This window comes from Spermophilus citellus (assembly GCF_964194105.1).
Source record: "Spermophilus citellus genome assembly, chromosome: 4".
Taxonomy (NCBI): Eukaryota; Metazoa; Chordata; class Mammalia; order Rodentia; family Sciuridae; genus Spermophilus; species Spermophilus citellus.
Genome location: NC_138185.1, coordinates 14,995,418 through 15,022,977, shown reverse-complemented (window position 1 = coordinate 15,022,977; position 27,560 = coordinate 14,995,418). Strand labels below are relative to the sequence as shown.

The 27,560-nt window shown below is 54.4% G+C and overlaps 2 protein-coding genes across 5 annotated transcripts in view; one reads left to right on the top strand and one right to left on the bottom strand.

Moving 5' to 3' along the window:
- PKIG (cAMP-dependent protein kinase inhibitor gamma) overlaps positions 1-3,461 on the top strand; it is an 87,038-nt gene extending 83,577 nt beyond the window's left edge. For all 4 annotated transcript variants that reach the window (XM_081292631.1, XM_081292632.1, XM_081292630.1 and 1 more), the window contains one exon: positions 2,726-3,461. In XM_081292631.1, coding sequence (XP_081148757.1) covers positions 2,726-2,805 — 80 coding nt within the window. In that variant the 3' untranslated portion in view covers positions 2,806-3,461. The remainder of the gene's footprint in view (positions 1-2,725) is intronic.
- A 425-nt stretch (positions 3,462-3,886) lies between these two features.
- LOC308647987 (adenosine deaminase-like) lies at positions 3,887-27,352 on the bottom strand. The gene is given in 12 exon segments (XM_081292627.1): positions 3,887-4,617; positions 4,619-4,716; positions 5,274-5,403; positions 6,776-6,840; positions 7,269-7,370; positions 7,457-7,528; positions 8,087-8,214; positions 9,408-9,523; positions 10,196-10,339; positions 14,126-14,248; positions 17,192-17,253; positions 27,169-27,352. Coding segments are annotated over 12 exon segments (1,137 nt in total). The 5' UTR covers positions 27,202-27,352; the 3' UTR covers positions 3,887-4,553.
- Between the last annotated feature and the right edge of the window lie 208 nt (positions 27,353-27,560).

Here is a 27,560-nt window from a genome sequence, read left to right as displayed (position 1 = left end):
GTGGTCAGCACGTGGAAGATGCTTACTCAGTGGCTGCTCCCTGCCAGCTGAACGGACGGCATGCTCAACTGTCATGCTGGGCGCATTGCCAGGGGCTCCCTAAAGGCTTCTGTGTCCTCCCCCTCAGCTCTGGTAAACTTTGTCTGCCCCCCCATTCCAGCCCTTGTGGCTGCTCTGCCATGCACCCAGGTCCTTCTAACATGGTCTGTACTGTCTGACTCAGAATCCTTGAAGTGTCTGGGTCCTTAAGTATATGACATTTGTCTGCCAGAGTGACTGACCTTTGGGAAGGAGACACGAGGACAGAACATTGTAAGAATGTGAAGTACTCACAGTGGAGTCCAGGCAGGAGTGACTGTCCAAGATCCCCCACAGGAGGCCTCAGTGAGCAGCGTCATCAGGCGGGTCTGGACTGAGCTAAGTCCTGGGACTCACTGAGTCAGAGCCTCCAAGCACTACTCCAGAGGTCCTGACCCAACGGGCCCATGCTGGGACCCAGAGCAGCCTCTCCTGCTTAAAGCTTCCAGGAGGCTAATATGCAGCCAGGGCTGGGAAGAAGCTCTAGGACGGGCTGCCCGGCCTCCCCAAGTCTGGGGCCTGCTCATGTATGTTAGCCCAGGCAGCAGCTGTGCACAAACCTTCCGTCTTTCTTGGTATTTCCTATGTAGAGAGCACAGATGTTTCCTTATTTTGCCTAATAATGAGAGAAGCAGCAGGCCAGGCGTGGAGAAGCCAATGCTTGCCCTCCATGGTCAGCATTCCTGATCCCACTCTGCAGCTGCTCCTGAGGGAGGCCAGGGGTGCTAGTGCAACAGGAAGTGCTGGAGAGCCTTCTCTTGGCCAGAGACCCAAGGCTGGCACAGATGAAGCCACCAATGGTTGAGCCTATTCCACTCCCGCATGCCAGATGACTGTGGACGGCCCCAGCCCCTGTGGTCTGAGTGGAGTGTCGCCATCCTGCTTTATAGCTCAGGAGGCAGAGCGTAAAGAGATCAAGTGACTTGTCTGAGGTCCCACAGCAGAGGAATAGCAGAGCAGAGAACAGGGGGGACCTGTTCACCAGGGCAGGAAGCTCAGAGCCAAGTAAGGCGTCACATGGTAGAAATGTCACCTAAAGTGCCATCTAGTTGGTCAGGCTTCTGGAGGCCAGAGGAGCCTTGAAGGGCCAGGCCCTTGTTAGATCTCATCACAGGATGCAAGGGAACCTAGGGACAGAGGTCAGAACTGGCTGGAGAGCCAGACAGCCACCTTCTGCCCACACAGTCACCACCTAACTAGCACTCCTGTCCTGAAGCTGCCTGAGGGCAGGGTGAGGTTATGCAGACCTTGGCCTTGGTGGACTGCAGAGCACTGTGCTCTTAGAGGGTGGATTTTACCAGCTCTGGTGGCACGCAGGTGCTCTCCACCCTGATCCAGGCAGGGCAGCTCACCTCTCTGAGCCACATTTTTTCACACACATCATAACCGTAATTGCACCTGCAGGTCGCCATGTGGATCGTGTGGGGAAGGGCCTGTGGCCTGCAGAGCCCAAAACTTAGCATAGAGTTGGAGGGGGGGGGGATCTCCTTAGTCACAGGTGGGGCTTAGCCTGAGAGCCCTAGATGGAAGTGTGTCCTATGGGACTATATTTGTGTGCAGGCCCTTAGTGAGCTTGGAGGGCACCTGGTGACTTTTCACAGTTCGTCACTGGGGCTGGAGGTAGAGCTAAGTAGTAGAGGACTCGCCTAACACGTGGAGGCCCTGGGTTCATTTGATATTGAAAAGAACAAACTGCACCACTGACTGAGCTTTGCATGCACACCAGCCCTATGTGGGCCCCTGCTAGCGGGGACACAGAGACTGGGGGTACTGGGAGTGAATGGTACTTTACCTCCGCTGCTGGTGAAGGGGGTGCTGGCAGGGCCTTCCCCTCCCACTTTCTACAGTGGGACAAAAGCAGCTGGGAGTCAGGAGACCCAGCTCACATCCGCCTCATGGCACAAGTGGCTCCTTAGGCTGCTGCTGCCCTCATCCCCACCCAGCCCAGGTTTCTAGCTGGATGGGGTGAGGGAATTGGGGAGGTCACCAGCAGTGTGATGCACACCAGGATGTGCCATCAGACCCCCCAATCCGTGATGCAGGCCATCCCTGGCACTCCTCAGCTGGCCTGGTTCAGTGCCTTCAGGACCAGCTCCCATTTGCTGAGCACCTGTACCGGCACCTACTCCCTCTGGGAAACTGCGCAGGTGCATTGACCCTCAGTAGCCTTTTGTCTTGTGCTCTTAGCACTGGTGTACAATCCTGACCTCTAATTGACCTTCTCTTCTTCTTCTTTTGGGGTCAGGGGTGGTACTAGGGATTGAAGTCAGGGGCTATTGACCACTGAGCCACATCTCCAGCCCTATTTTGTATTTTATTTAGGGACAGGGTCTTACTGAGTTGCTTAGTGCCTCACCACTGCTGAGGCTGGCTTTGAACTCTCAATCCTCTTGTCTCAGCCTCCCAAGCTACTGGGTGCGCCACTACGCACCTGGCTCGAATTGAATTTTAATTTCACTAGTGACACTGCATTTATGTGGTGAGATGTAAGATATTACAGTGCAGGCTGAAGTCCCCTTTGGCCACCATCATCCTCATCCTACTCCACCGGGCTAGCCGCCATTATCAGCTTGCCAGCCGTTCCCTTCTGTGCTTTCCATGTGTGTAAAAGTGCCTGAGAAAATGAACTCTTTCTTCTCTCCTCCAGAAGGTCAGGCAGAGGCCAGCACCGCAGACAAGGAGGCCGGCAAGCCACCTGAAAGCAGCGATGGGACCGCTTCACCTTGAGTCCAGCCTCATCCATGGAGGCTGGAGAAAGCCTGCTGTCCCCTATGGAATGAACCCTGGCACTGGCCCAACCTCTTCTCTGAGCCCATGTCCCAGGCCAGACAGGCTAGCCTGAGAGGCCCCTCAGAGGCCCCTATTCTGGACAAGCCCTCTGCCCACACCCCTGGGCTCCAACCTGTCCCCCTCCTTCTCACTGAGCCCAGGCACATCTGGAGACACTGTACCCATGGGGTGTTATTTATTCAGCTGGCACTGGGCATGGGCCAGATCCTGCCTACCTGGGAGCAGCCGACATGGGCACACTTCTTTCAGGGGGGCCTGGACAGGGACCATATCCTACCCAGCACCCCTCCTTTCCAACCCCAGCCTTCTCAGGCAAGACCTTCTTATCCCTTTTTTAAAAAATACTTTTAAACTTTTTAAAAACTTCAAACCTTTTTTCAGGAGAGAGAAAGGGAGCCGACAATCATTGCACATTTTCTGGAAGCCATCTTAAGCACAATTGACAATCTGTGTTGCTCTGCGCTTTCCCACATGGAGCTTCGCAGATCTGGTTTTAGAGAAATTTGGGCTCAAAACTAAATGAGCAATTCTGTGCCCTTTTTACCAAGATAAGTGAAAATTAGGCCCCAGGAAATAAATAATGATTTGTGTGACTTGTTTCAGGTACTCTCTTTTTTAAACAGCAAAGCAGGAGCAAGCTTTGTTTTCCAGGGTTTGCAATCAGCTGGGCTCCCTTGCCACCCAGGCTCCCAGTGAGCTACTGAGAAGATGTGGCTGCCAGCACACTCCTAGGTGGTGACCTCTGATGAGTCCTCCTCTGCCTCACCCTCTTTCACCCCATTCACGGCTTCAAGAACCTGAAAGCATGGTTCCCCTTGAATCCTAGAGTAGAGTGGGAGTGTGGGAGCCTTGTGTATTCTGGAGGAAGAACCTGGGCTCCTGCACTGGATGCCCCAGCTTCCCATTTGAGGCCTCCATGAGGCCCTTGGGCCCTGCTGCTTGTCCCAGGAATTTCTTTCATTCCTACCATCAGGTCACCCGCCTGAGACCACAGGAGCACACACCATAGGCTGCGTGATATCAGACACCAGCTGCTTTATTGAGCACCAGATTTTCAAGAAGTATTTCCTTAGGGGGAGGGTTTCAGAATCATCCATGCCATCGGCAAGGGCCCTGGTCCCTGGCCAAGGCACATAATCAGAAGAGAGATGCAGCCATCCCGAGTTCTGTGTTTATACAGGCTTGAGAGCATCAGTAGCTCTTAAAATCAGTCTTCCTGGAAGGAATACAGGTAGGAATGTTGCTTGATCCCAGAGTTGTGAAGACTCCATCCACAGGGTGAGGGCTTGGAGAGGGGGCCATGCTGTCTTCAGGGGTTCTGCCCTGCTGGTCAGGTCAGAGAAGCAGAAAGATCAGGCCAACACTCACAGTCCCTGGATACTGTAAAACTCAGAGAACTCCAAAACCAGGAAGGAGCTCCCTTCTGTAGATGGCAAGGAGAATAAGATGCCTTTCCAAGGCCACAGGAAGGAGGGAACAGAATGAGCCAGGATCTGGTCCAAAACTCCTGGGCTTTGGCTTTAGACAGCCTTAGAGATGCCTGGAGTTTGGGACTGGCCTTCACAAGTCTGCCCTTGGGCTGGCTCTACAGAAATAAACCCATTGGTTGAAGCTGTCACCAACCCTGGCCCAGGAGCCAGGCACTCATTGCCCATTCTTGTTATTGCCTGAGAGAAGAAGAGTTCTTAGTAGAAGTCACAGAAAGTTGTAGGAGCCAGGGTAAGGCAGTCGCCCAGATAGGAACATACCAGAGGCAGCTGGCAGCATCTTGTAGGCTCTGTAGAGCTGGTCAAGGAGCTCCTTCTTCTCATCCTCTGGGAGGAAACTGGACTTCGCTGCATTGATGTTCTAGAAGGGCCAGGGTGACAGACCACATAGAACCAGACAGCAAGGAAGGAAGCCCTTGGCAACCTACTGGTAGTCCATCCTCCTGAGAGCACGGCAGGGGAGCTCAGGGGAAGGACTTGTCCTGGGTCACATGGCAGCAAGTGCCAGAGCAGAGTGTTCTTAAAGTGGCACTACATGATATGGGATCTGCGGAGAATGTTGGAGACTGGAAGATCCTTGGAAGTGTGGGGCCTGAGACCCTTGCAGGGAGTAATGGCATCATGTCCCCAGGATCCCGGGCTCAGCCTGGGATCTAAGAACACATTTTTACAGCTAGGCACACCATTCTAGGGAAGGGAGTCTTTGAAGATGCTCTGCCCAAGCAGAGGCTAAACCCAAGACTCCACCACTAAGGTGTCCCCTCTGCAAAAGGCAGCTGGCAGTAGGCTTGGCTTATTGTGGACTCCCATCAACAAATCCACTCCCACCCACTGGGGGGTCCCAAGCCCTGGACATGACCTGCAGGCCTTACAAAGCCCTGAGGCCCAGGGCAAGAGTGACAGCTCACAATCACTCACCAGTCGCTTAAAATCCTCCTCAGTGAAGCCCATGTCCTGTTTGGTCATGTGATAGTCAGTGTCCAGGGTGGACTTGAAGATGAGCGGGTCATCTGAGTTGAGTGAGTAGTTGGCCTGGTCGTTCTTGAACCTGGGGTGAGGGAGGGAGAAGAGCCTCCTCACTCTCCTGTGAATGGTCCCTGCATGTTGGTTCCCAGCCCCCATGGATCATCACAGCCTTAGACCTGAAGGAGCATATTCTGGTAGAGTAGGAAACACATCACAGAGCTCAGGGGACTTTGTCCAAAGCCACCTAACTAGCAACTTAAGACCCTAATGTATCCCATCAGTCCAGAGCCAGGCAGAGGAGGGGCCTGATGGGAGAGCAGGGAGAGTGGGGGCTGGGGCGCTGAGAAAGCAGTGGCCCTCCAGCCACCATCCTCCTGCCCATGCTCAGGGACGGTGCTCCACACCCTTCCCCAACCAGTCCTCAGTCCCCTCCCTCCACTCCCCTCTTGGCAGCATCCCTAACCTGACCCCTGTCTTATTAAATGTAATGGAGTTTTCCTAGCTGTTCCCTTGTTTGACTTTTTTTTTTTAATTTTTAGTTTTTTAATACCTTTGTTGTATTTATTTTTTTATGTGGTGCTGGGGATCGAACCTCGCAGGTGCTAGGCGAGTGCCGTACTGCTGAGCCATAACCCAGACCCTCTTTCGTAGCAGAATTTGACACTACTTGAAGTGCTTTCCCTAGATTTTTGTTGACACTTTTGGTTTTCCATCTACCTATGTCTTCTTCCTGTCCCTTGAATGTTCCTGGCCTCCTGGAACATAGCCTCTGGCCCACAATCTCCTGGTGTCTTTGCTTCCCCTTTAGGCACCATGACTCTGCAGATGGCTCCTGAGCCTTTGTAGCCCGCGGGCTGTCTGCCCACATGCCCCGGAAAGCCCCCACTGGGGCACCTCGACTCCAGATTCCCAAGGCCAGCTGGGGACCCTCGCCATCACACACTCCTTCCCTTCACTAAGCGTGGCAGGCAGGCCAGCACTGGCCGCCATAGTCACTCTGAGTTATGGCTGTCCTCATCCTCCTCAGGAAAAGGCAGCTTGGCTCTCCCAGAGTCTGACACCACGTCCCAGCACTCAGTCACAGGACAGAAGGGCTTTGGCCTGAGAGCCGGGAAAGTGGAACCAAAGAGCACCCTGAGGCCCCAGGAGCAGCGTACACAGGCAAGACTGACCTTGGAGGCCCAGGAAGAAGAGAGGGGAAGTTTTCCTCCAGGTTGTGCGTTTTCTGCCATGACTGGGGGAGCTATGGGCCCCAGCTCTGCCAGAGGGTAGGTGGGTGACCTCAGCCAAGTTCTAGCACATCTGAGCTCCAGGTTCCCCGTGTGGAAGGTGAGGACAGCTAAGCTGCTTCCCAAAGGGATCCCACAGCGTGGGCCGGTCCCCAGCCCTGCACTGCCTTCCCATCCTTGGTTTCCCAGAAACAAAATCAAATGGATCCCAGGACCAGACCTCACCGAATGGCAGCGTGCTCCGTGTTTGGATTCCAGGCGCCTGTGAGGTAGCTAGACCAGGGGCAGACCTGCAAGAGCAGGTTCGTGGCTGGCAGGCAGTCCCAGGCTGTGCCACCCTGTCCCTGCACCCTGGGGTAGCCAGGGTCACCATTCTTGCTGGCCTCCGTGTAGCTGAGCCCTACAAACCCTCCATGCCTAGCACTGGAACACCCACTGGCCACTCCTGCCGGCTAGTCTGCTCCTCAGCTCTTGGGACCCTCCTGGCTTTCTTTCTTTTTCTTTTTGTTTTGCGTTTTTTTTTTTAAGAACTTTATTTTATTTAAATTAATTTTTTTTAATGTGGTGCTGAGGATCGAACCCAGTGCCCCACACATGCTAGGCAAGCATTCTACCACTGAGCCACAACCCCAGACCCACTCTCCTGGCTTTCTATTGCTCTGTCCAGGAGGGGATGGGACAGCCAAGGCCGGTTCCCCCTACCTGCTGGCCCCCTCACCTCAAAGTGCATGTTTTCCTGCCGCAGCCTGTTGTAGAGGGCCTCGTCCTCCAGGGTGTGGTAGCCATGTCCCACCCTCTCGGTCTTGAGTGTGTCCACAGCCTGTGGAGCAGCAGATGGGGCTGAGTAGGGAGAGAGGCTACAGGGAGGCAGGGAACAAGGGCCACTCCAGGGCCAGTGGCTCTCACCTCTCGGACCACCTCTGCAGATCCCACCTCTCCGGCATGGACGGTGCGGTGGATGCCGCTCCTTACCGCCTCCTGGAAGGGGAAGAGCCAGTCAGGACCCACAGGCCCACCCTTCGCTGCCCTTTGGGTTTGAGTATGGGCAGGTTGAACTGTCCCCACCACCAGGCTTGGCTGCTTCTACAGCACTGGGCAGCCTGGTCTTGACTCCCCCAATCACCATCTAAGTGCTTGTGGCTCTCAGTTCTTCCACAGTTACCATGTGTCGGGAACTGTTTGAAATGGTTTGTGTACACCATCTGAGAGTCATAGTATTATAACACCCATCTTACCAAGGGAAACAAGCTCAGAAGAGCTAAGTAGAAGGACGAAGGCCAACCAGCAAGTGTGGAACCAAGGAAACAGTGACTCAGAGAAGAGACAGTCTTGCCCCAAAGTCACACAGCAAATCATAGGCAGATGCAGGTTTAAACACAGGACTTCAGTGCTACATAGGACTTTCCTTTATACCCAATCCCAAGCCCCCAGCCCAGCCAAGACACATTCAGGGATGCAGCAGGCCCTACACTCCCCATCTGTGTGAGTTCTTCCTACAAGCTCACCCAGGGCCAGCCTCCCCTTCCACAGCCCCACCTCGTAGGCCTCCACATGCCCCGGGAAGTAGCTGCTTCCTTTGATGGTCTCATCACCAGCCAGGTCGATGGCCACCACAGTATGATGCTGGTACTTCTTACACAGCTCCACCACTTCCAGGGACCAGTCTGTGGCGAGACGCCCACCAGGGCTCCATCAGCAGCATGGTGGAGCGGGATCCCTCAGCCCTTCTACCTGCTGTCCTATGCACCCATCGGAGGCCAGCACAGGACAAAGATCCCAGGGTCTTGTCTCAAATCCTGGCTGCTGAGTCAACCACATGGCCTTTGTCAAATTGCTCTGCTCCGCGCCTTGGACTCCTCCCTTCCCAGAGAGAACCCACTACCTCTACACAGGGATCTGGCGAGGCTTTGCCGAGGCCATGTATAAAGTACCAGGGACAGAGTCTGAGCTGTTCCCCCACTCAGTGCCAACCAGTCCCCCCAATTAAAGGGGAGGACACAGAGCTTAACATTGTATCTCCAATGCAACTCACACTGGTATTGCCAGCCATACCACGAATGCATGTGGTACCCTCAGCTGTCGTCGTTTTGTTGACAAAGAATAAATGAACACAAGCTTCAGAACCACACAGTTCTGGATTTAACTCGGGGCTTTGTGCCTTCCTGAGGGGACAAGAGGCTTCGCCTTTCTCTGCCTCAGATGGGAATAAACCATGGTAGTCCCATCTCAGAGCTGCTGCAAGGGCTAGAGACAAGGCATGTGAATTGCTGCCCAGGATGGGCCCTGCAGGTTGGCACTGACCCTTGGCTTTGTTCCCACAGATTCTTACGGTGGAGGGATGAGACGAGCACGATCCTCTTGTGATAACATGTCACTGAGGCCCAGGGAGGTGACGTGACCTGCCTGCTTAAGGGCACACAATGGGGCTCTGCTCCACGAAGCTAAAGCCCTAAAGATTTGATCAGGTTCAGGGACAAGGGCGTCCTCTCAGCAATCCCAGAACACAGGCCCATGCAAGGGTTCTGTGGCCTGGACAGGATGAGGCTGGGCCCACAGGGTCTCATGGGAGAACTATGGGCTATTTATCAATTGTTCAGACTCCTCTGGTTTTGAGCTTTCTGCAGGTCATGTAGTTAGTTGTCAAGGTCTGGTTTTCCCTGGGAGGACGGTGTCACCAGGAAGTCCGGAGCCAGCCTAGGAGGCCTCTGGTGCCTTTGGGAGCTCCAGGACCCTGCTGATGTGCTCAGGGGATACCATGGGGTAGGGGCACAGAGGAGGCCATGTACGGCCCCATGGCCAAGCAGAAGGTTGGGGCCAGGGTCAGGTGGGCAGCTGGGCAGGCACTGATGGTACTCACTGGGCTGGTGGCGCATGCAGCACAGGATGGATCGCACTTTGACCCCGAAGGCTTGCTCCCCCTCCTTCAGGCCCTGGCCCACTATGTCCACCACTTCATCTGGGGTGAGGTCCCCTCTGTGTGGAGAGGAGTAGTGATAGCCTGAGGCAGAGGGAAGGCCTGGGATAGCCCCCACTGAGGGGTCGGGGGGAGTCTCCCCCACTGCCCACTGCCTCTGAGGAAAGACTCACAGAGATGACCCCGAGCCCCAGCACCCCCTGCCAGCTTTCTTAGAGCAGTCTGGGCACTTCTAGATCCCGGTGTGGGGGTGTAGGCCACCCCTCCCCACCTCTGGGTGGAGAGAGAGCATGACGAAGCTCAGCCTGGGGATTATTGCCTTCCACGGGGATCAGAATCGAGGCTCTGGAGGTGGGGCAAGCGGGCTTCATGATGTCACTCTAAATCCATGGGGGCCCAGTGTGGGGGAAGAACAGGCCAGACTCATTCCTACCAGGGGATTGAGCAGGACCTTTAGAGCTGCTGGCTAAGTGGGTTAGCCTGCCCTGACAGCAGGCCTGCATCCAGAGCCATGGGCGTGAGACACAGCCAACACTTTTGTCCAGGGTAAATCATGAACCTCCAGCTGAGGGAGGGGGACCATATCTCTATGGCCAAGTTAAGCCCATCTTCATGAGGCCATGGATCAAGACCAAGATCAAGTTCAGGAGCTCCCAGTGGTCCTGCCCTCTGACCTCAGATTGGTGGCACAGACCCCCTCATCCCAGCTCCTCTCCAGGGCTGTCACTCACTCAGCCTGGTTCCAGGGAATCGGTTCCACTTTGGAGTTGGCCAGCAGGTGTGGGCTGTAGCGCACCTCCACATACACCACGCCCTCTTTCGCCTTCATCTCGACAAACTCATAGGCAATTCTTTTGATGGCTTCTCTGGAGCCTCTGGGAAGGGAAGAACAGGGTTGGGACCAGCCCCCTGGGAGCTCCAGGAACAAATGAGGCTGACCCCAACCTTTTCTGCTCCCCAATCCCTCATTCCCCAGCCACAAGCTCTGGGCGTCTGCTGGGTAGGATCCCAGACTTGCAGCTCTACTTCCAAGCCACGCCTACCCTGGTTTCACCTGTGGCCGCTGGCTGGCCTGTCTCCATGCTTACCTTGCACCCCACTCTCCACACAGCCTCTGGAGCAAGCTTTTGAAAATGGAGCCGGGGATGGGGTGCAGCTCAGGGGTGGAATACCTGCCTACCTTCCCCCAGGCCCTAGGTCCATTCCCAGCACCACAAAGACAAAAAGGGAACCAAAGCATATTGCTCCTCTCCTCCAGCCAGGGTGGCTTCCGTCTCCTGAGTGAACTTCAAATTCACGCCGAGCCCACAGGCACGATTGGCTCTCGCCAGACTTCCCAGCGTCTTGCTTCTCACTCATTCTCTGAGGCCACCAGATCTTCTTTCTGGCCAAGGGCAGTCAAACTTGGTCATTTCCACTTCAGGACTTTGGGTAGCAGCCCCCTCCACCAGAGGGCAAGTCCCCTGCCCTGGCCCATCCTGTAATTCTTCCATCCTTTTATAGCTTCCTGACCTCAGTGGCCTTCCCTGACCACCTGCTTATAGGAGGGTCCTCTGTCAATCTTCACCCCCTTCCCTGGCCTTCATTTTTCTCCACGGCCCTTATCACACGGCTTTTAGAAACCACTCCTGTCTCCCCTACTAGAATCTAGTCTATAAGCTACAGAGAATCGGTCATGGACTTATCTGCTGTGTGACTCTGGTTATTCACCCTCTCTGACACATCAAATGTTATCATGAAGACAGATGAGCTCTGCTAGAGTCTGTAAACAAGTCAGGATGGCGCCTGGCATTTTGCCAGGAGGAGTGGTTTGTGAGGTGGCGCCAGTGAGCCATTAAGTGTGGAGATTCCTTATTGGTTGACTGCTGTATCTAGTTTATGTTAATTAAGATAAGCTGTGTGGAATGTATATATACCCCTCATGTCCTACAATAAACGGCTCCCACTCCTGCTGTATCAATCTACACAAGTTTTTCATCACCCCCCGGTTATTTTGCTGCAGCCGGACTGCGGCAGAGCTCAACATCATAAACCTCACCTAGGCCAGTGCTTGGAGCAGAGCCCACAAATGCTAAAAGTATTTTGGTTGCTGCTGCCGTGTATTGGCTCCAGAAGTGAGGCATAAACCCACCTGCAAGGGCCTTCGTGAGCATTGACCAAACACCAGAGAACTGTGCCTACCTGGAAGTTTTCACCAAGAAGAATGGAACATAAGGGTTAGTAAGGGAAGGTCAGGGCCTGAGAGCCCAGGTGGGAAGGTGTGCCCTGCCTGGGAGGAGGGGTCCTGAAGGCAGAGGAGGCAGGAAGCTGGCTCCTCTGGGGACAGGCCAGGGCCCTGGGCCTCAGACCTGCCCTAGGGAGGAGGCTGCTCACTCACCCCCACACACCTGGCCACTGCCCCTCCCCACAGCTGTCACTCATTCGTTCCCCAAGAGGGTGTTGAGTCCCAGCACTGTGGCCACATGGTCCTAGGCACTGGGTGTGCTGTGGGCAGGAAGGAAGGTCCCTGCCCTGGAGAGGCCGCCATCTAGCAAGAGGCCAGCCAGCAAGTGTGTGATGCGCAGTAGGCCCCACGGCTGCCAGTTCTACAGATACCAAGAAAGCAGAAAAGGCACTGTGACTCTCAAGACTGTAGTCAGGGAAGGCCTCACTGAGAAAGGGACATCAGAGCTGAGATGTGAAGAAGGTGAGTTCTAGGCAGAGGGATCAGCAAGGGCAGAAGTCCCAGGTCACAGTGTGCCTGGTGTCCAAGGACAGGGGAGGAGTGAGCAGGGGACATGGTGGGTGGGGGTCAGGAGGTAAGGACCCAGAGCACACAGGCTGTGCCCTTGACAGGGGCCCTTGGCTTTTACTCCAAAGGACACAGAAGACAGGGAACTGGGGCAGGGAAGGGGCTTAGATGCGAAAGGGTTAATGAGACTTCTCTGGCACTGTCCCATGCCCACCTCTGGACCCTTTTCATGGCTTAATAATGTCCCCACCCACTCATTGAGTCAAGACAGGCAAAAAAGAGCCTCAAACCCTTCCCCGAACCCAGGCCCCGGAAGCCAGCCTCCGCCTCACAACACAAGACCCTGAACTGAGGGAGAGAGCCCTGGATTCATGGCATGCTGGCCTTTGACCCCATGTCTTCTCTGGACCTGTTTCCCTGGGTCTAGATAGGGTGCAGATGGGGCTCCCTGTCTGTCATCTGTGGTGGTGGCAGGGAGTCAGGGAGGACAGACTTTCAGGGACCACGCAGCTCTGGACAGATGGTATCTAATGGTCTGCCCAACTCAGGCCTCCAGGTACTTGGGCCTCTTCTGCCTAGTGAGATGGGAGCTGCCCAGTGGCATGGGAGATGGTGGCCTCATGAGGCACCACAGTGTGGGCCGGAGCTCTGCCTATGCACCTGTGTGGTCGGCAAAGGGGTATTGTGGGGAGAAGAGACACTTGTCCCTGCCTGTCTGCTCACCAGGCCATGGGCAAGGGCAGAGGTACCTTCAACACTGAGCCCAGAGGCTTCCAGCAAGGAGTCAGCAGCCTGGGCCCACCTCGTCCTTCCCCGGATTCTGCGCTCTGTCTTGTCTCTCAGCAGCCCGTCTGGGCCACCTCACACACCCTCCTCTCTGGCCCATCTTGCAATACTTTCCTCAAGTCTAGCATGATGTCCCACAACTCTGTCCCTCACAACAGGCCACACTTCCACCTCTAGGAAGCCTCCCCAGACCACCCCACCCTGTCTCTTGTCTCCTGAGTCTACAGGACCGAGTGCTAAGGCAGATCCTTGCCTGCTGTGGGGCCCTCTCCTCGGGCCAGGAGGTCTGAGACATGACCAGAATGAGGATCGAGGCATGACCAGGATAAGAATTGTAGCTTCTCCCTGGCCAGTTCTGTGGTCCTGACAAGCTCCTTCACCACCCAGAGCCTCTGCAAATGAGGGCCATGTTTACCTTGCAGGACTACTGACAATTTACAAAGTCAAATCCAATTCTGTAAGCTGTACATGTATTATACTCTTCTTTGCCTAAGAGATTTCTGCTGTTAAGAATGGAAGCAAGTCAGGCACAGTGGCACACGCCTGTGGTCCCAGCTACGCAGGAGACTGAGGCAGGAAAATCACAAGTTCAAGATCAGCCTGGGCAATTCAGTGACATCCTGACTCAAAATTTAAAAAAGGTTGGGAATGTAGCTCAGTGGTAGAGTGCCTCTGGGTTCTACCACTAGTTCTGCAAAAACAAAAACAAAAAAGGAAGCAATGAGAGCTACACTACACAGGCCCCAGTGCCTGGTGTCTACAGAGGGAGTAATTATCTTCTAATCTTCCAAGTGAGAAGGATCTGCTGAGGACAGTGCTGGGTCCCTTCCAAATGCCAGCCCTATTATACAGATGGGAAAACTGAGGCCCAAAGAAGGTAACTGCCCAGTGTTGCTGTTACTCCACCCCAGAGTCTGAGATTAGCATCAGTGTTCTTAACTCCCATGTTCTGCCACTTTTTTGTAGACATGGCAGGCATTTCCATTCATCACATCCACTTTTCAGAAGGGACAACCAAGGCCCAAAGACATTGGAGAGATGTGTCCAAAAGGCCCCTCTGTGGTTCCCAGAGGCTGAGGCCTAGACCTGGTGCTAGGCACAGAGATGCACCCTGCCCTGGGTCCCGTGGGTTGGGCTCACTCACGCGATAGCAGGCATGTAGTAGTCAAACTTGCTCAAGAACTCGGGCAGAGACAGGGGCTTGTCCATGCCAATGATGTTCTGCAGCTCCTCTGCTGTGTTGGCTGGGAGGGCGATCCCTCGCTTCCTGAGAAGAAGACAGTGAGGGTGGAGGATCCAGCCAGGCCTGACAGGGTGGGATGGAAGTCTCCACTCGGAGCCTAGCAGGAAACCCAGGGACTCTCCATCCAACTCCTTCCCTCAGATGGATGGGAAAACTGAGGTCCAGCCCCTATAGAACCAGGACTGGAATTCTTCCCAGACCTTCTGGCCCTAAGCCAGGGGAAGTCAGCAGATCTCAAGAGTGACAAGCAGGGGTTGAAGTCTCCATGTCACATACCCTCCACGTCCTTGCTGGGCCAGCATCTGCAAGTGCCAGAACCAGCCCAGGACTTCTTCCCAAGCCCCAGGAGTGACTAGAGCCAGCTGGTCCTGTGCCCAGGCAGGGGTTATCAGGGGCAATAACTGCAGCCTCACAATGCCTGAGGCAGAAATTGGGGCACGACTTCCCCCTCCACCCTCCTCTGGCACATCAGAGTGGCCTGCCTGGTCTAGCACACTAGGAGGGGGTGCGTGGCAGCTCCTGAGGTGGGAGGGCTCAATGAGCTGGCCATCCAGCGTAGAGCTCTGTCCCCTCCTTTCCCCAGCTCCCGGCACAGGCTGGACCTTGGCAACCTGCTGAGAATACCCCTGTTGCTCAGAGCCCCCTTTACCCACTGGTGTCCCTGCCCCCCTGTGGCTATGGGAAGGTGGTGCCAGCTCAGGGCCGCCTCCTTCTGCACGTGCTCCTGCCTCCTTCTCCTGTCCCACCCAGACCCTGGCACACAGGCCTCAGTTTCCCCACTTTTAAGATAAAAGGAACAAGAGAGAGAGAGAGAGAGAGAGAGAGAGAGAGAGAGAGAGAGAAGTGACAACCAAGGAAATGCTTCCAACACGAGAGACAAAACAAGAGCAGATAATAGTCACTCAGGGAACAAAGCAGAGAAGAGGACATACAAAAAAATCTAGAGGGAACGGCCTTAAGGAGTTGAGAAGATGCTGCATCCTTGAAGCAAGATTTTTTTTTTTTAGGGACCTCAAGGGGCTGGGGAGGTGGCTCGGTGGTAGAGTGCTTGCCTATCACATTTGCATCCCCAGCACTGAAGATGAACTTTTTAAAGTCTTTTCATATGTAACTGCCTATTCCCCAAGCCCTGTGAATATGCCCCTTCCTATCTGGTAGACTTAGTTCCCTATGGGGACCCACTAGGCACTTCCCAGGTCTTGTGGGTGCCCACCAGGCTGCCAGTCAGCTGTCTATGGCTGTTTACTGTAGGGGACAAGGTGACCCTGTGTGGTCCTGGTATATAGAGGACAGATGCCTGGCACCCTATGATAACCCCCAGTGTCGAGTCTCCCACTGCTGGCCACCTTGCCCCAAGGTCACCTCCATAGGTCCATGTCCAGTCACTGGACCCTGCAGAGCCTGTGGGCGAACGAGCCGTAAGACTGTGTGAAGACAATGACTTTGATGGTGGCCCTGCTCAGGAGATGGGGAGGCCAGAGTGGACACTGGAGGCATCTGTGCACAGTCGGGAGGTCATTCCCAGGGCCAAGGGAGGGAGTCAGAGCAGGACACCAACAGGAGGAGAGAGTGGCCAGGTTCGGAGTGTGCTTTGGAGAAAGCTGACAGGTCATGAAGGAGACTGAGAAGAGGTGAAAGAGGCCCCTGGAGAAGGCGGAAGGAGTCCTGGAGCTGAAGGAAGAAGAAAGGGTGAGAAGAGAGTCACCGAGACAGGAGACGCCGTGGGTTGGATCTGCAGGCCACAGGCTAGTGGCTCCCCCTCCGAACTCCATACCCACGTCCAGGCCCCTGTCTGCTGACTCCAGGCCAAACTCCAGCTGGCACCTGCCCACCCTCTCTCCAGGGTCCACAGAGGTGGCAGGAGACAAGGGACATCAGACCAGCCGCCATACTGACTCCTCCCTCCGTTTCCCCAACACCCTGCCCCTGCGCTCTGGCCTTCATGCTTTCGCTAATGAGCGCTATCTGACCCCTTCGCAGTGGTGATCAGATTCAACCCCATTGTCCCACCCCGAAGACCTCGCTGGGGCTCTGTGGCAATAGTTGGCAGCACCAAGTGGGCAAAGGGAAGGCAGAATAAGCCCAATGATTCACTCCATTCGCTGGAGCCAGGAGGTGCTGATTGATAACACAATCGTCCTGGGCTGTTTATGGGTGGGAGGCCCTGAGCTAAGTGGGTTTCCTGTGCTACCTCTCCAAAACCTCCAGCTGCGTGTGTAATGGTGGGGGACATGGACTGGGTCCACCTCTTGCTCAAACCTCTGCCCTGTGTTTACCAGGCAAGCTATTGCACCTGCCATGGCTCTGTGTCCTCACCTATGAAGTGGGGCACCAGAGTACCCACCTCACGAGAGCATGAGGCAGAGCGCTGGGGAATGGGTGGAGCACCAGCAATGCCAGTGTGCCCGTGTTACACAGCTAAGGAAATCACACCAGCAGCCTCCCAGGGCCAAGGGTCACTGGAAGAGCACCAAGGTGGAGGGAGCGGCTCACCAGAACAGTCTTGGGGAGGTGGAAGAGGTGCTCCCGAGTCAGGGACAAACTCTCAAGGGCCACTAGTTCTCTCCTGAGGGGCAGGTGCCTGGACACCTGAGAGGATTCTAGTTTACAGGATAGAACGTTCAAGTCTAGATCCAGAGCTGAACTTTTGAAGATCATGGGGGAGAACTGAGTCCTTCCAGCTCCAAACAGAGAGTCGGCAGCAAACACATGAAGGATGCAGAGACGAGTGGCGGGGTGGGGGCATCTCCCAGACAGCCCCAGAAGGAGGCCCTAGCTGACCTCAACCCATAGAGGCCAAGTGCACAGAGAGAAAATGTCTCCACAGACCACCTTTTTCTGCCCATGGGCTGGCTTGATTCCCACAAAGATCCATAAGAAGCAGTGACCCTGGACTTTTCTAGGAAATTTTGAGGAGCCATGGACTCCCTCAACTTCTGGGGAGGCAGCTCCTGGCTATGGACTTACCTGCCGTAGTATAAGATGGTTTCGGGCTTGATGGCTCCATCCAGGTGGACATGCAGTTCTACCTGCAAGGGGCAGAGGGAAGAGAGAGGGAACACCCATGGGTGCCTGAAGAAACTTTCAGGGGTTGTTAACGTCAACCATGAGGACCACTGGCCACCACTGCCTGGACACTGACCACATGCTTTGATTTAACCCTCACCATGGGGTGGGCCCAGCTGCTATCTCTCTTTCACAACTGAGGACACTGAGATTCCGAGAGGTTAAATTTCTTGTCCGAGGCCATGGAGCAAGCAACGTCAACAGGAACCTGACCCAGGGCCCTGCTCCTAACCCAGCCAGGCAATGGCAGAGCCAATTCCCAAGATTGTGCTCTTAACCACAAGGCCAGCCAGGGTCCCCTGGGAACCCTTGAGCCCCAGCCACCTCTCAGATAGCTCCTACTCTCAGCCACCTCCAAATCCAAGTTCAGCAGAGAGGGTTAAGGACTACAGATACCACAGTGAGAACCTGCAACACATTTAAAAGTTCAGGCTCCAAGTTGGGGGAACTGATATTCAGCAGCACGAGGTCTTTCTAGTACTCTAGGTAGGGTACTGGATACTTGGTGGTCTTGGCGATCACTCCCCATGGACTCAGTCTCATCTCACATCTTGTACACAAAGCCAAGACTACCAGCAGGGGCTTGGAGACCACCCATCTGGCTTTACTCTAGTGCTGCTCCTTCTCTGGCTGTGGGACCTCAGACAAGGTGCTTGATATCTCCTAAGCCTCAGCTTCCTCAATTCAAAAACAATGGGACTTTACACTGCCTTGTCTAAGAAAAATTATAAGGATTTATAAAAGACATTGTGGCACTCAGGTATGGCCCCAGGGGAACAGCCCTGCCTTTCAACCAGGGCATTCACTGTGAGCTGGTAAGAGGCACACCGGGAGACCGTGGGCTAAGGGACTTTGCCTATTCCAGGTCAGAGAGGAAACTTCTCAGGCCAGGGAAGAATAAAAAAAAAAAAAAATCCCCACTGACATCTCCACAGAAAAGGACCACCTCTGGAACTTGGAGGCCCAGATAAGAAAGTGAGGTGCCTTGGGGAGGAAAAGCAGCAATTAGGGAGCTGGCCCTTACAGAGGAGACTTGGCTGGGACCCACAGGACTGGCAAGGACCAGAGATGCCAAGCCTCCTACAGGCAGGACTCGGGGTGCCCAGATCTCTCCTGAGGTCTTCCACCTTGTGAGGAACAGCAGTCCTCACACCCAGACTTGGGGTCAAGTTAGCTGTTGGATCCCTGACCAACTAATTTAATTCCCACCCCTGGCTAAAGCACACTCAGCATTAGGACCCTGTAGCCCAGAGATCTGCCAAGCAGCTGTGTGACCTAGAGCAAGTATCCTCCCCTCTCTGAATCTCTACTTTCTTATCCTTAACCCTCATAAGGCTATGGGGAAGATATAACAGAGGCAGTTATACTACTCTGAGAGCATCACGCAGTGACAGCTGGCATCCTGGCTTCTCCGTTCACTTCCCGTGTGACCTGAAGAAAGTCACCACTCTCTGTGTCTCCATAACCTCATCTGTCAAATGGGAAGAACAATATGCCTTCCTCCTAAGGCTTCATGAGATCAACCACATTAATGCACCTGGAGCACCTGACACACAGCGACACACAGCAAAATGTAAACACGAGTCCACCGCCAACCTTTCACTAAAAAACAGTGCCAGGTTAGGTGGACCACACCTGGAGTCCCAACAACTCAGGAGGCTGAGGCAAGAGGATCACAGGTCCCAGGCCAGCCTGAGTAACAGAGTAAGACCCTGTCTCAAAATAAAATTAAAAAAAATTAAAAAGGGCTGGGAATGCAGCTGGGTTGTAGAGCACCCCAGAACAGAAAAATCAATCAATTAATAAAAATCATGTAGCACTGCTGGGTGCTAGGGGTACAGACCAAAGCAAAAGGGATGAAGTCTTGTTCCTGTGTCACATGCGGTCCAGCAAGGGACAGAGGTAACAAACCAATGTCACGTGCATAAATGTGCAGTCTCAAACCAAGACGGCCCCTCAGGAAACACAAGCATAAATCCTGCAAGAGTAACAAACCAAAGAACTGAGCCCAGCTAGAGGCCAGCGGTGGTGGCCTCCCAGGGAAACAGGCCCTGAGCTCCACACGGAGGAGCTAACTAGGCAAGAGTGGGGAGGAAGGCAGGAAGAACATTCTGGGCTGACAGAACAAGAGAAAATGGGATGTACGGAGGAACTGAAGGTCAGGTTCAGAGAAGGAGGTCCCGGGAGAGGGGCACTGCAGGGCAGGACCAGCCAGGCAGGCTCTGCAGCCACAGGGAGCTGGGCTTTCTCCTGAGGCCATGGAGAAGCCATGCAGGGCTCAAAGCTGGCCAGAGGGAGAGGGTGACAGAGAGGGTTGGACCCCCTGTCACGAGGTAGACAGGGGAAAATGGGGACAGAAAGCTGTCAAAGGAAACATACACTTCAGAGTAGGCCTGGGTGGGTGGTGATTCCCACAGCCTAAGGCAGAGAGCCTGGAAGACAGCCAGATCCTAAGGGTGGGGACAGGGATGTGAAGAGAGTGGCATGGCTGGCTTGGTTCAGCCGGAGCCACCTTTGAGACACTTGAGAAAGCAGAGGCTCAGGGAAGGGAGGTCACCTTCTCTGTCAACTGTCTCACAGACAGAGTGATACCAGGGTCAGGAGGCGCTCTGAGACCCAGGCGGGAGATGGCACCTGCAGCTGCAGTCAGAGACAGCATGTTAAGGAAGGAGAGGCTTGGGCCTAGGCCCAGGCCTTGACAGGCCAGCACTCCAGGGCTGAGCCAGGGAGGCAGAAGTAGGAGGGACAGAGTTGCCTGATGAGCAGCAGGGCCTGGCCATGGGACGTCAAGGGGGAGCAGTGCCCACCAGGTCAGCATAGTGGGATCTCGATGCTGACTCCCCTAAAGCTGTCTATAGCCCAATCCCCAGAACCTGTAAAATATGACCTTATATGTCAGAATATGAGACTCTCAAAAATCTTGAGAGAAAGTACATTCTCTGGACAACCTGGTGGGCCTTGATAAAACCTTGTATCCTTATCACAGAGACAGAGATATGCACCCCACAGGAAGTAGCACTGTGATCACCAAGCCAGAGACCAGTGCTCCTGAGGCTGGAAAATACAGAATGGGACTCCGTTCCCCTGAGTCCTTAGAGGGTGAATAGCCCCGCTGCCACCCTGATTTTGGACTTCTGGCCTCTAGAACTATAAGGGAATAAATTTCTGTGGTTTTAGGCTTCCTGGTATGTGGTAATTTGTTACAGGAAACACATACAGCCAGGCCTCCCAGAAGTCAAGGGTACGCGGGCAGGAAAACACCCCTTGGTTTAAGAATGTAGGCACTAGGGACCCTGGAGTAGTTCTCAACCCATTAGGAGCACCAGGGGACCTTTAGAAAGTCACAAATGCTCGGGCCCTAGATCACTCATATCACAATACTGGGGGTGGGCTCAGGCCTAGCTTGTGTGTGTGTGTGTGTGTGTGTGTGTGTGTGTGTGTGTGTGTGTATGTGTGTGTGAACAAAAGGCTCAGCTGCAGACTGAACCCAGGTCTCCTCCACCTGCTAGGTTAAGTGCTGTACCTTTGAGCTACACCCCAGCCCTACTGTCTTTAAAGATCTACTCTTTTTTTTTTTAAATATGCAGTCAAGTTGAGAATAAATGCCCTAGAGAGGCCTAAGCAAGGGCCAAATCCATACTGAACAGGGAGGGGGGGTGAGTAAAAAAATGGAAAATTTTTGACTATTTCATAAATTTTATCCCTGAATGAGAAACAAATGGACTGCGAGAGGGCAGGAAGTGGATGTGGGTTCAAGAGAAGTTTGTTTTCTTTGAATTTGGTCCTAAACCTTGGAGGGGATGATGGAGGCTGAGAGATGAGAGCTGTAAGAGGCTGCTGAGAAATGAGGCTGGGGGAGGGGATCCCATGGCACATGCCGTCTAGTACAGGGGACAGGGGTCAGGCAAATGTCACATGGATAAATGTGCAGGCTCAAAACATGATGGCCCTCAGGAAATACAAACATAGCCCTAAATGGAGAGCAACAGCCAAAGAACTGAGCCCAGCTGGAGGCCAGTGGTGGCCTCCCAGGAAAGCAGGCCTCCAGCTGCAATATGCTGAAGGATGAAGAGGAGCCAGTGAGGCAGCGCAGGAGAGGGAGGGGCAGGAAGAGCATTCCAGGCACAGGGAACAGCACTGCAAATTCTACGCAGCAAGAGAAAATGGGGCGGATGGAGGAACTGAAGCTCAGGTTCAGAGAAGGGGGTCATGGGACAGGGGATGTTGCCAGGCAGGACCACCCAGATGGGGCTCCTGCCACCACAGGGAGTTGGGCTACTTCCTCAGAGCTTCTGAGAGCAGGGAACTCGGGCAGTGAACAGGAAAGGAGACATGAGATGACTTCTGGGAAAAGTGTTTAAATGTCAATGCAAGAGAGAGCCAGGGCTCTCTTCAAATGGGTACAGCAACTGACAATGTTCAACGTGGTGATGGCCAAGCTCAGCTTGGAGACCACAGTGACCTTGCCAGGGTCACACTGATTGATGATGGTAGAGCAAGGTTGGAACCTATCTCCTCCCGCCTCTGAGCTGGAGTCCCACCCACAGGCCTCAGTCCCTCCCTGGCCCTCCTGCCAAGCCTGTGCCTGGCCTCCTGACCTCTCTGGGGAGCAATCTCACCCTCCTTCCTTGTTCTCATCCTCTGTCCTTTGGCTCATTTATATAACACGTCTGTCTCCTTCCTCTGCACTCACCACAGCTGGCCCAGGAAACCTTCCCTGGGCTGAGGTGCAGCCTCAGCTCAGAGAGAAGCAGCCTCAGTTAGCAGCAGATGCTTACTATGTCTGTCTCAAGACATGCGAGCCAGCCAGGTGAGGCCCAGGGAGGAGCATTCCCACCCTGCATCACCCTAGGCCACCAGTTGTCAATGGCAGAGCCAGAGTGAGGACCCAGGTCTTGGACCCCTTGCCCAGGTACTCCCAGGTCTGACTCAGGCTCCTGACAACCACAGGGACAGCAGGACGGGCCGCAATCAGATGTCTTCTCCTTGGCTCTGAGCCCTCCCCCATCCCAAAACAACTCTGTCTTGTTCTCATCTGCTGACCTTTGGCTCATTTATATAACACATCTGTCTCCCCCCCCCCCCCCCGCCTCCTCATGGCAGGGACCTTGTCTGTGTCATCTTGCTGCACCCTCAGTGCTGGCACAGCACCTGGCACTACAAAACATGCTCAAATGACCCAGTGATTGCCATCTCCTCCCCTGCGCCACGTCCCTTTGCTGTAAGAAAGGGCCTGACCAACCCTGGGGGCCTCAGCACTGCAGCCAGAACCCAGATGAGCCCCAGGTGCCGACTGCCAGCTATGAGCCCTTCCTTCCCAACTCTGCTCTTGGCAACCAGCTGGGTGGTGCCAGGGGTCAGTGCCTCATGCCCCCATGGTCTCTCAACTGAATTTTTAGGGGGGGCAGTTCAGGAGACAGCAGCCCTGGGTCCACACAGTTTCAGCCCTGCCTCCTCCAGGAAGCCCTTCATGCTCGGCCCACTCTGGGCTTCTGCAGCTGCTAGATACAGAGTAGAAGGTGCTGGCCGAGCAGTCCCTTGGCGCCTGGCTGAGCTCTCTGTTGCTGCCGTGAGCCTCCCCAGAGGTTTCCCGGATGGCAAGATGTGCTTTCTGCTTAATGGATACTATGTGGGGCCATAGCCTAGAAATGATCCAGTTACTCCCACTTTTTAGGTGACCAGACTCAGCCTCAGAGAGATTAACGTAAGACTGATGAGTGTTAGAGACTAATGGATACCACGGCCACAAATTGTTTTGACCCTAAATCCAAAAGTTTTCACTGTAGCAACAAGCCCCCTGCACCCTGTGAGGCCAGGGCTGGGTATATCATGGGAAAGTCAAGCAGCACGACTCACAACTAGGCTGCAGCTGCTGCTGCTGCTCACTAACCAACAGCAGCTAGCCCTGGCGTCCATGCTGAGCCCAGGCTTGAGGTCTGTGAGATGCATGTGGGTAAAATTTCCATTTTACAGGGAAAACGGAGGCACGGTGAAGTAGTTTGTTCAAACTCCCTCACTAATAAATGGGAGATCAGGACTCAGACCTGGGCAACCCAGGCCCTGTCTAGGGCTCAAGATCAAATCCTCAGCTCTTCTACCTCCCTCAGCCTCCTAAAGCCAGATTACAGGCACCAAAACCACAGTGGCTATCTGCCCCCACAGCTGCTCTGGGACCTTGATGCACTTAGGGGTGAGGGTGAACCTCCCTCAGCACCATCAAACTTCACCTCGGGCTCCCCCATACCACTGTGGTCCAAGGTCAGACCATACTGTCACCTTCCCCGACTTGTCCTCCCACCCAAGCATCCTGAGAGGGGCAAGATAGAAATCATCTCAGAATGCCTGGGCGGGAGGACAAGTCCTCCCAGCTCCCCCCACCACACCATGCTGAGGTTGGATGTGGAATCATGAGGCTGGCTGGCCTCCTTGCTCCCTGTGTACCCACGGGTCAATTCTCCGGTCCTTGTCCTTTTCTGTCAAACTAAAGGTTTTAATGAAACCCAGTCTCCTTCATTCATCTCCATAGTAGGCAGGCTGTCCTGGTGGCTCTGGTTACTAAAAGGCACTGAGAGCCAGGACAAGAGCAATCAGAGGCTTTGTCACAGGGACACAAAGGAGTGCCATTCTGTGGGTGGGGAGGCTTTCCAAAGACCCTACAGCTAGGACACACACACCCGAGGGCCTGCCAATCACTGCAGAAGAAACACTGGCACCTCAGTTTTCCCCAAGAACCCCAGGACATTGTGTTTTGGATTTTTTGTTTGTTTGCTTTTGTTGTTGTTGTTGTTTTGGTTTTGGTTTTTGGTACTGGGGTTCAACTAACTTGCCCAGGCTGGCCTCAAACTTATGTTCCTCCTGCCTCAGCCTCCTAAAGCCAGATTACAGGTATGTGCTCCCAAGCCCAGAAAGACATTGGTATTTTTCAATCCACTTTATGGAAGAAGTAGCTGAGGTTCAGGACTTGCCTATCTGAGGATGTAATGGTGTATCTCAAGTGCAAGGCCAAGTTGCCACCCTGATTCTAATTTCTCTGCCCACACCCTCCTTCCTCCTTCCACCCCCCCACCCCCACCGACAAAGTGGGGAGGACAATGTAGCAAAACAGAAAACAGTTAATAGCATTCACTTGAGTTTCAGGTCCATCTGGGTTCAAATCTAGCTTTGCTGCTTTCTGGCTGTGTGACTTTGGCAAGTTCCTTCCCCTCTCTGAGTCAGTTTCCTCATATGTAAGGCTATGTGAGCATGTAATGAGTTAACATATATGCAAAGCAGTTAGAACTGTGCCTGGTACAGGGTAGATATTTAAGTGTGTGAAAGAAAAAGCACACTGGTGCTTGGTCCCAATCCCTCTGCATGGGGAAGAGATAGCACAGCCCCTCCCCAGCCTGGGCACTTCACATGCCAGTCTACAGCTTCAAGGTGCTCAGATTTTGTGTAGCATTGGGCAAGTTCCCTCACCTCTATAGGTCTCAGTTTCTTCATCTATAAATGGTGATGAAGACATCTGCCTTGTTGGGTCATCCAGAATTCTGAGGAAAAATTGCCAGAGGGTACCCAAGGCCACTCACAGGACAGCCATTTTTATAATTACAAAAATGGGTGTGTGGTCAGCCCTGCCCTCCAGGATAAATAACACCTGAGGACCACAGGATTTTCTAACCCTGCCTCCTGGGAACAAAGAGTGATAAGGGACATACATCTACCCCCTTGCTTCCTTCTCTGGTGCCCAGAAAGTTCTTGGGAAGCATTTCTTGGAATGATCATCAAATGGGATAGCCACATCCGAGGGACTTGCTTCTTAAAGGTGTCTGTAGACCAGAGGCAGATGTCCCCAACCAAAGCCCAAATATTCAAACACCCAAAGCCAGTTGATTTGGGTGCACATGAAGTTTGAAAAGTACCACCCATGCTGCCCTCTTAAAGCTGGCCAGGTCCTGGGCCCCAGTGAGTGACAGGTTTGAGAAGCTAAAGAACCCAGCAAATGCCCCTCTCCCAGATGTCTGCACCTAGATACCAGCATCCCCATCCCCAAGGCTCCCACAAACAGAGCTCAGGAGAGGTGGTTAGGGGCACAGAATTTCAAAGCCACCTTCCCTGGTCTCGGATCTCAACTCAGCTGCTTTGAACTCAGGCCTAGTTAAGTTCTCTGTGCCTGTTCTTCATCTCTAAATGGGGATGAGTCTGGCTGCTTCACAGGGTCATTGCCAGTATCCAATAAATTCTCGTAGTTACTGTGTTTAGGCTGGTGCCTGGCACAGAAAAACCAGCCCTCGGTAAGTGTCTCCTGTGATAACGAGTGGTCATACTTATTATCTGATCACCCACAGGAAGGCCCAGTCACAGCAGCTCCTTTCCTGTCCTCTTGCCAGCTCAATGACACAAGATCTATCATATCTCAGACATGGCAGGTGACATGCCATCTTTACTCTCAAGCATCCAGACACCCATGCAAGCAAATGGTGCCCTATTCCTCAGATGTGGAAACTGAGGCTCAGAGGGAAGAAATGACCTGCCAATAGGAATCAGATGAGGAGACTGGATGAGACCCCAGAACATGAACCACAGTATGAGGCCTCCCTATAGGACTGATACAAAAGTATGACCAGAGTCAAATTGGTGCGCATACCAAACACTATAGAAGTGTCACCTGTTATTGGCTCCATAATTTCCACTTCACACCCAATCGAGGGGCTTCACCCTTATTCCCTTAGATTCACATCAGGGGATGGTGGTTCGCAGCCCAAGGGCGGAGGGAATCTAAAGCATAAACATTTTAAAAATAAAAAATAAATTTTTAAAAAGGCACTGATGAGCAGCAATGATGGGCTGGGGCTTCTAGACAAGACGCTATGGAGGCCTGGGTTGGGGCAGGAGGGCTGTCCCCACACTCCTTACTTCTGACAGGGTGCAGCGGAGCATTTTTTCTGTGGTGGGGGCATCAATAATGGGGTCCAGGCTTGCCTGCTCCTGTCTCCCCACTCTGTCCCCCATGATTCTCACTAAAATTTTTGTGATATCCGCTGTCCTCTCTTGGATAAGTTGAGACCAGCTGCAGTTGACTAGGTCCCCAGGCCTCTCAGTCTCAACACCCTATTGGCTGATTCGCAGGACTTGGTGGACTCCTGGGACCCGCCCCTCCTGTACAGAATCTGTAGGGCTCCAAAGCAGGCCAAGTGGACTGGGACCCACCCTGACTCCCCGCTGTTCCCAAGATGCCACAAAGACTCCACAGCTGGTGGGTGGAGAGACCAGGGGCTCTCCCTTGGGGCCTGGGGCCCTGTCCTGGCCCCAGTGAATCCTACTGCAGCCCGAAGCCCAGGTTCCTCAGTCCCTTGGCCTCAGCATAGGAAGGGGCGCGCCGCGCTCGCTTCCCTCCCCTTCCTGGCTTGGCTCAGGGTTCATCCCATGGGGGCATCCACAAACCTGGGCTCCTTGGCGCGGGGAAAGCCATTATAAAGTTCACTGCTGCTTTGATCCTCAGTGCGCCCTGGCTCAAAGCTAGGTGCCTACAGATGTAGACCTCAGGACTAGGATACCGCTGAGATTCAGAGACGCCCAGCCCCTGCCTAGGTTCACACAGCTGCTCAGTGCTGCGACGCGAGGCGCGCATTTGGCAGACGGGGAGGCTGAGACCAGAGAACAAATCAGGGGCAGAAGCAGAACCGCAGGCCGGCCAGGGACGCCCGCGGGTTCTGGACGCTCCCTGCCTCATTGCCGCCCACTGAACACCCGGAGGCGAGCCGAGACTTGATCCTAGGGAAGAAAGCGCCCGCAGGAGCTCCGGGGTGCTTCTGGGGCGAGCACGCCCGCGGCTGGGCCCCCTAAACCCCGACAGATCGGGAGCCAGACCCGAACCCGGAGCCCCGGCCCGCGCTCACTTTGGGCTTGTCGAAGGTGGGCCTCTGGGTCATGGTGCCAAGCGTGCGTCCCGGCGCTGCTCCTTCCGCCGAAGGCCGGTGGGTTTCCTCTGGCTCAGTGGCAGGTCCAGTTCCCGGTGGCCCTAACAGCCGGCTCCCCGCCACGCTGCTCTTTACCGGGCCGGGCCCCGCCCCGCCCCGCCCCCCCGCTCCCAGGCCCCGCCCCGCCCCTCCCCGGAGCCCCAGCCTCGCCGCCTCCGGGCCCGCGCATTTCCTGGTAATCCGGACCCCGCGTTCTGGAGGGCTGTCACCGACCCGAAAACTCGTGCAGAGCCACCTGTGGGCTCGGCCGCTCTGCCTCCTCCCCGGCGCTTCCAACAATAAACCACACTTCCACTGCTGCCTGGGCGCCT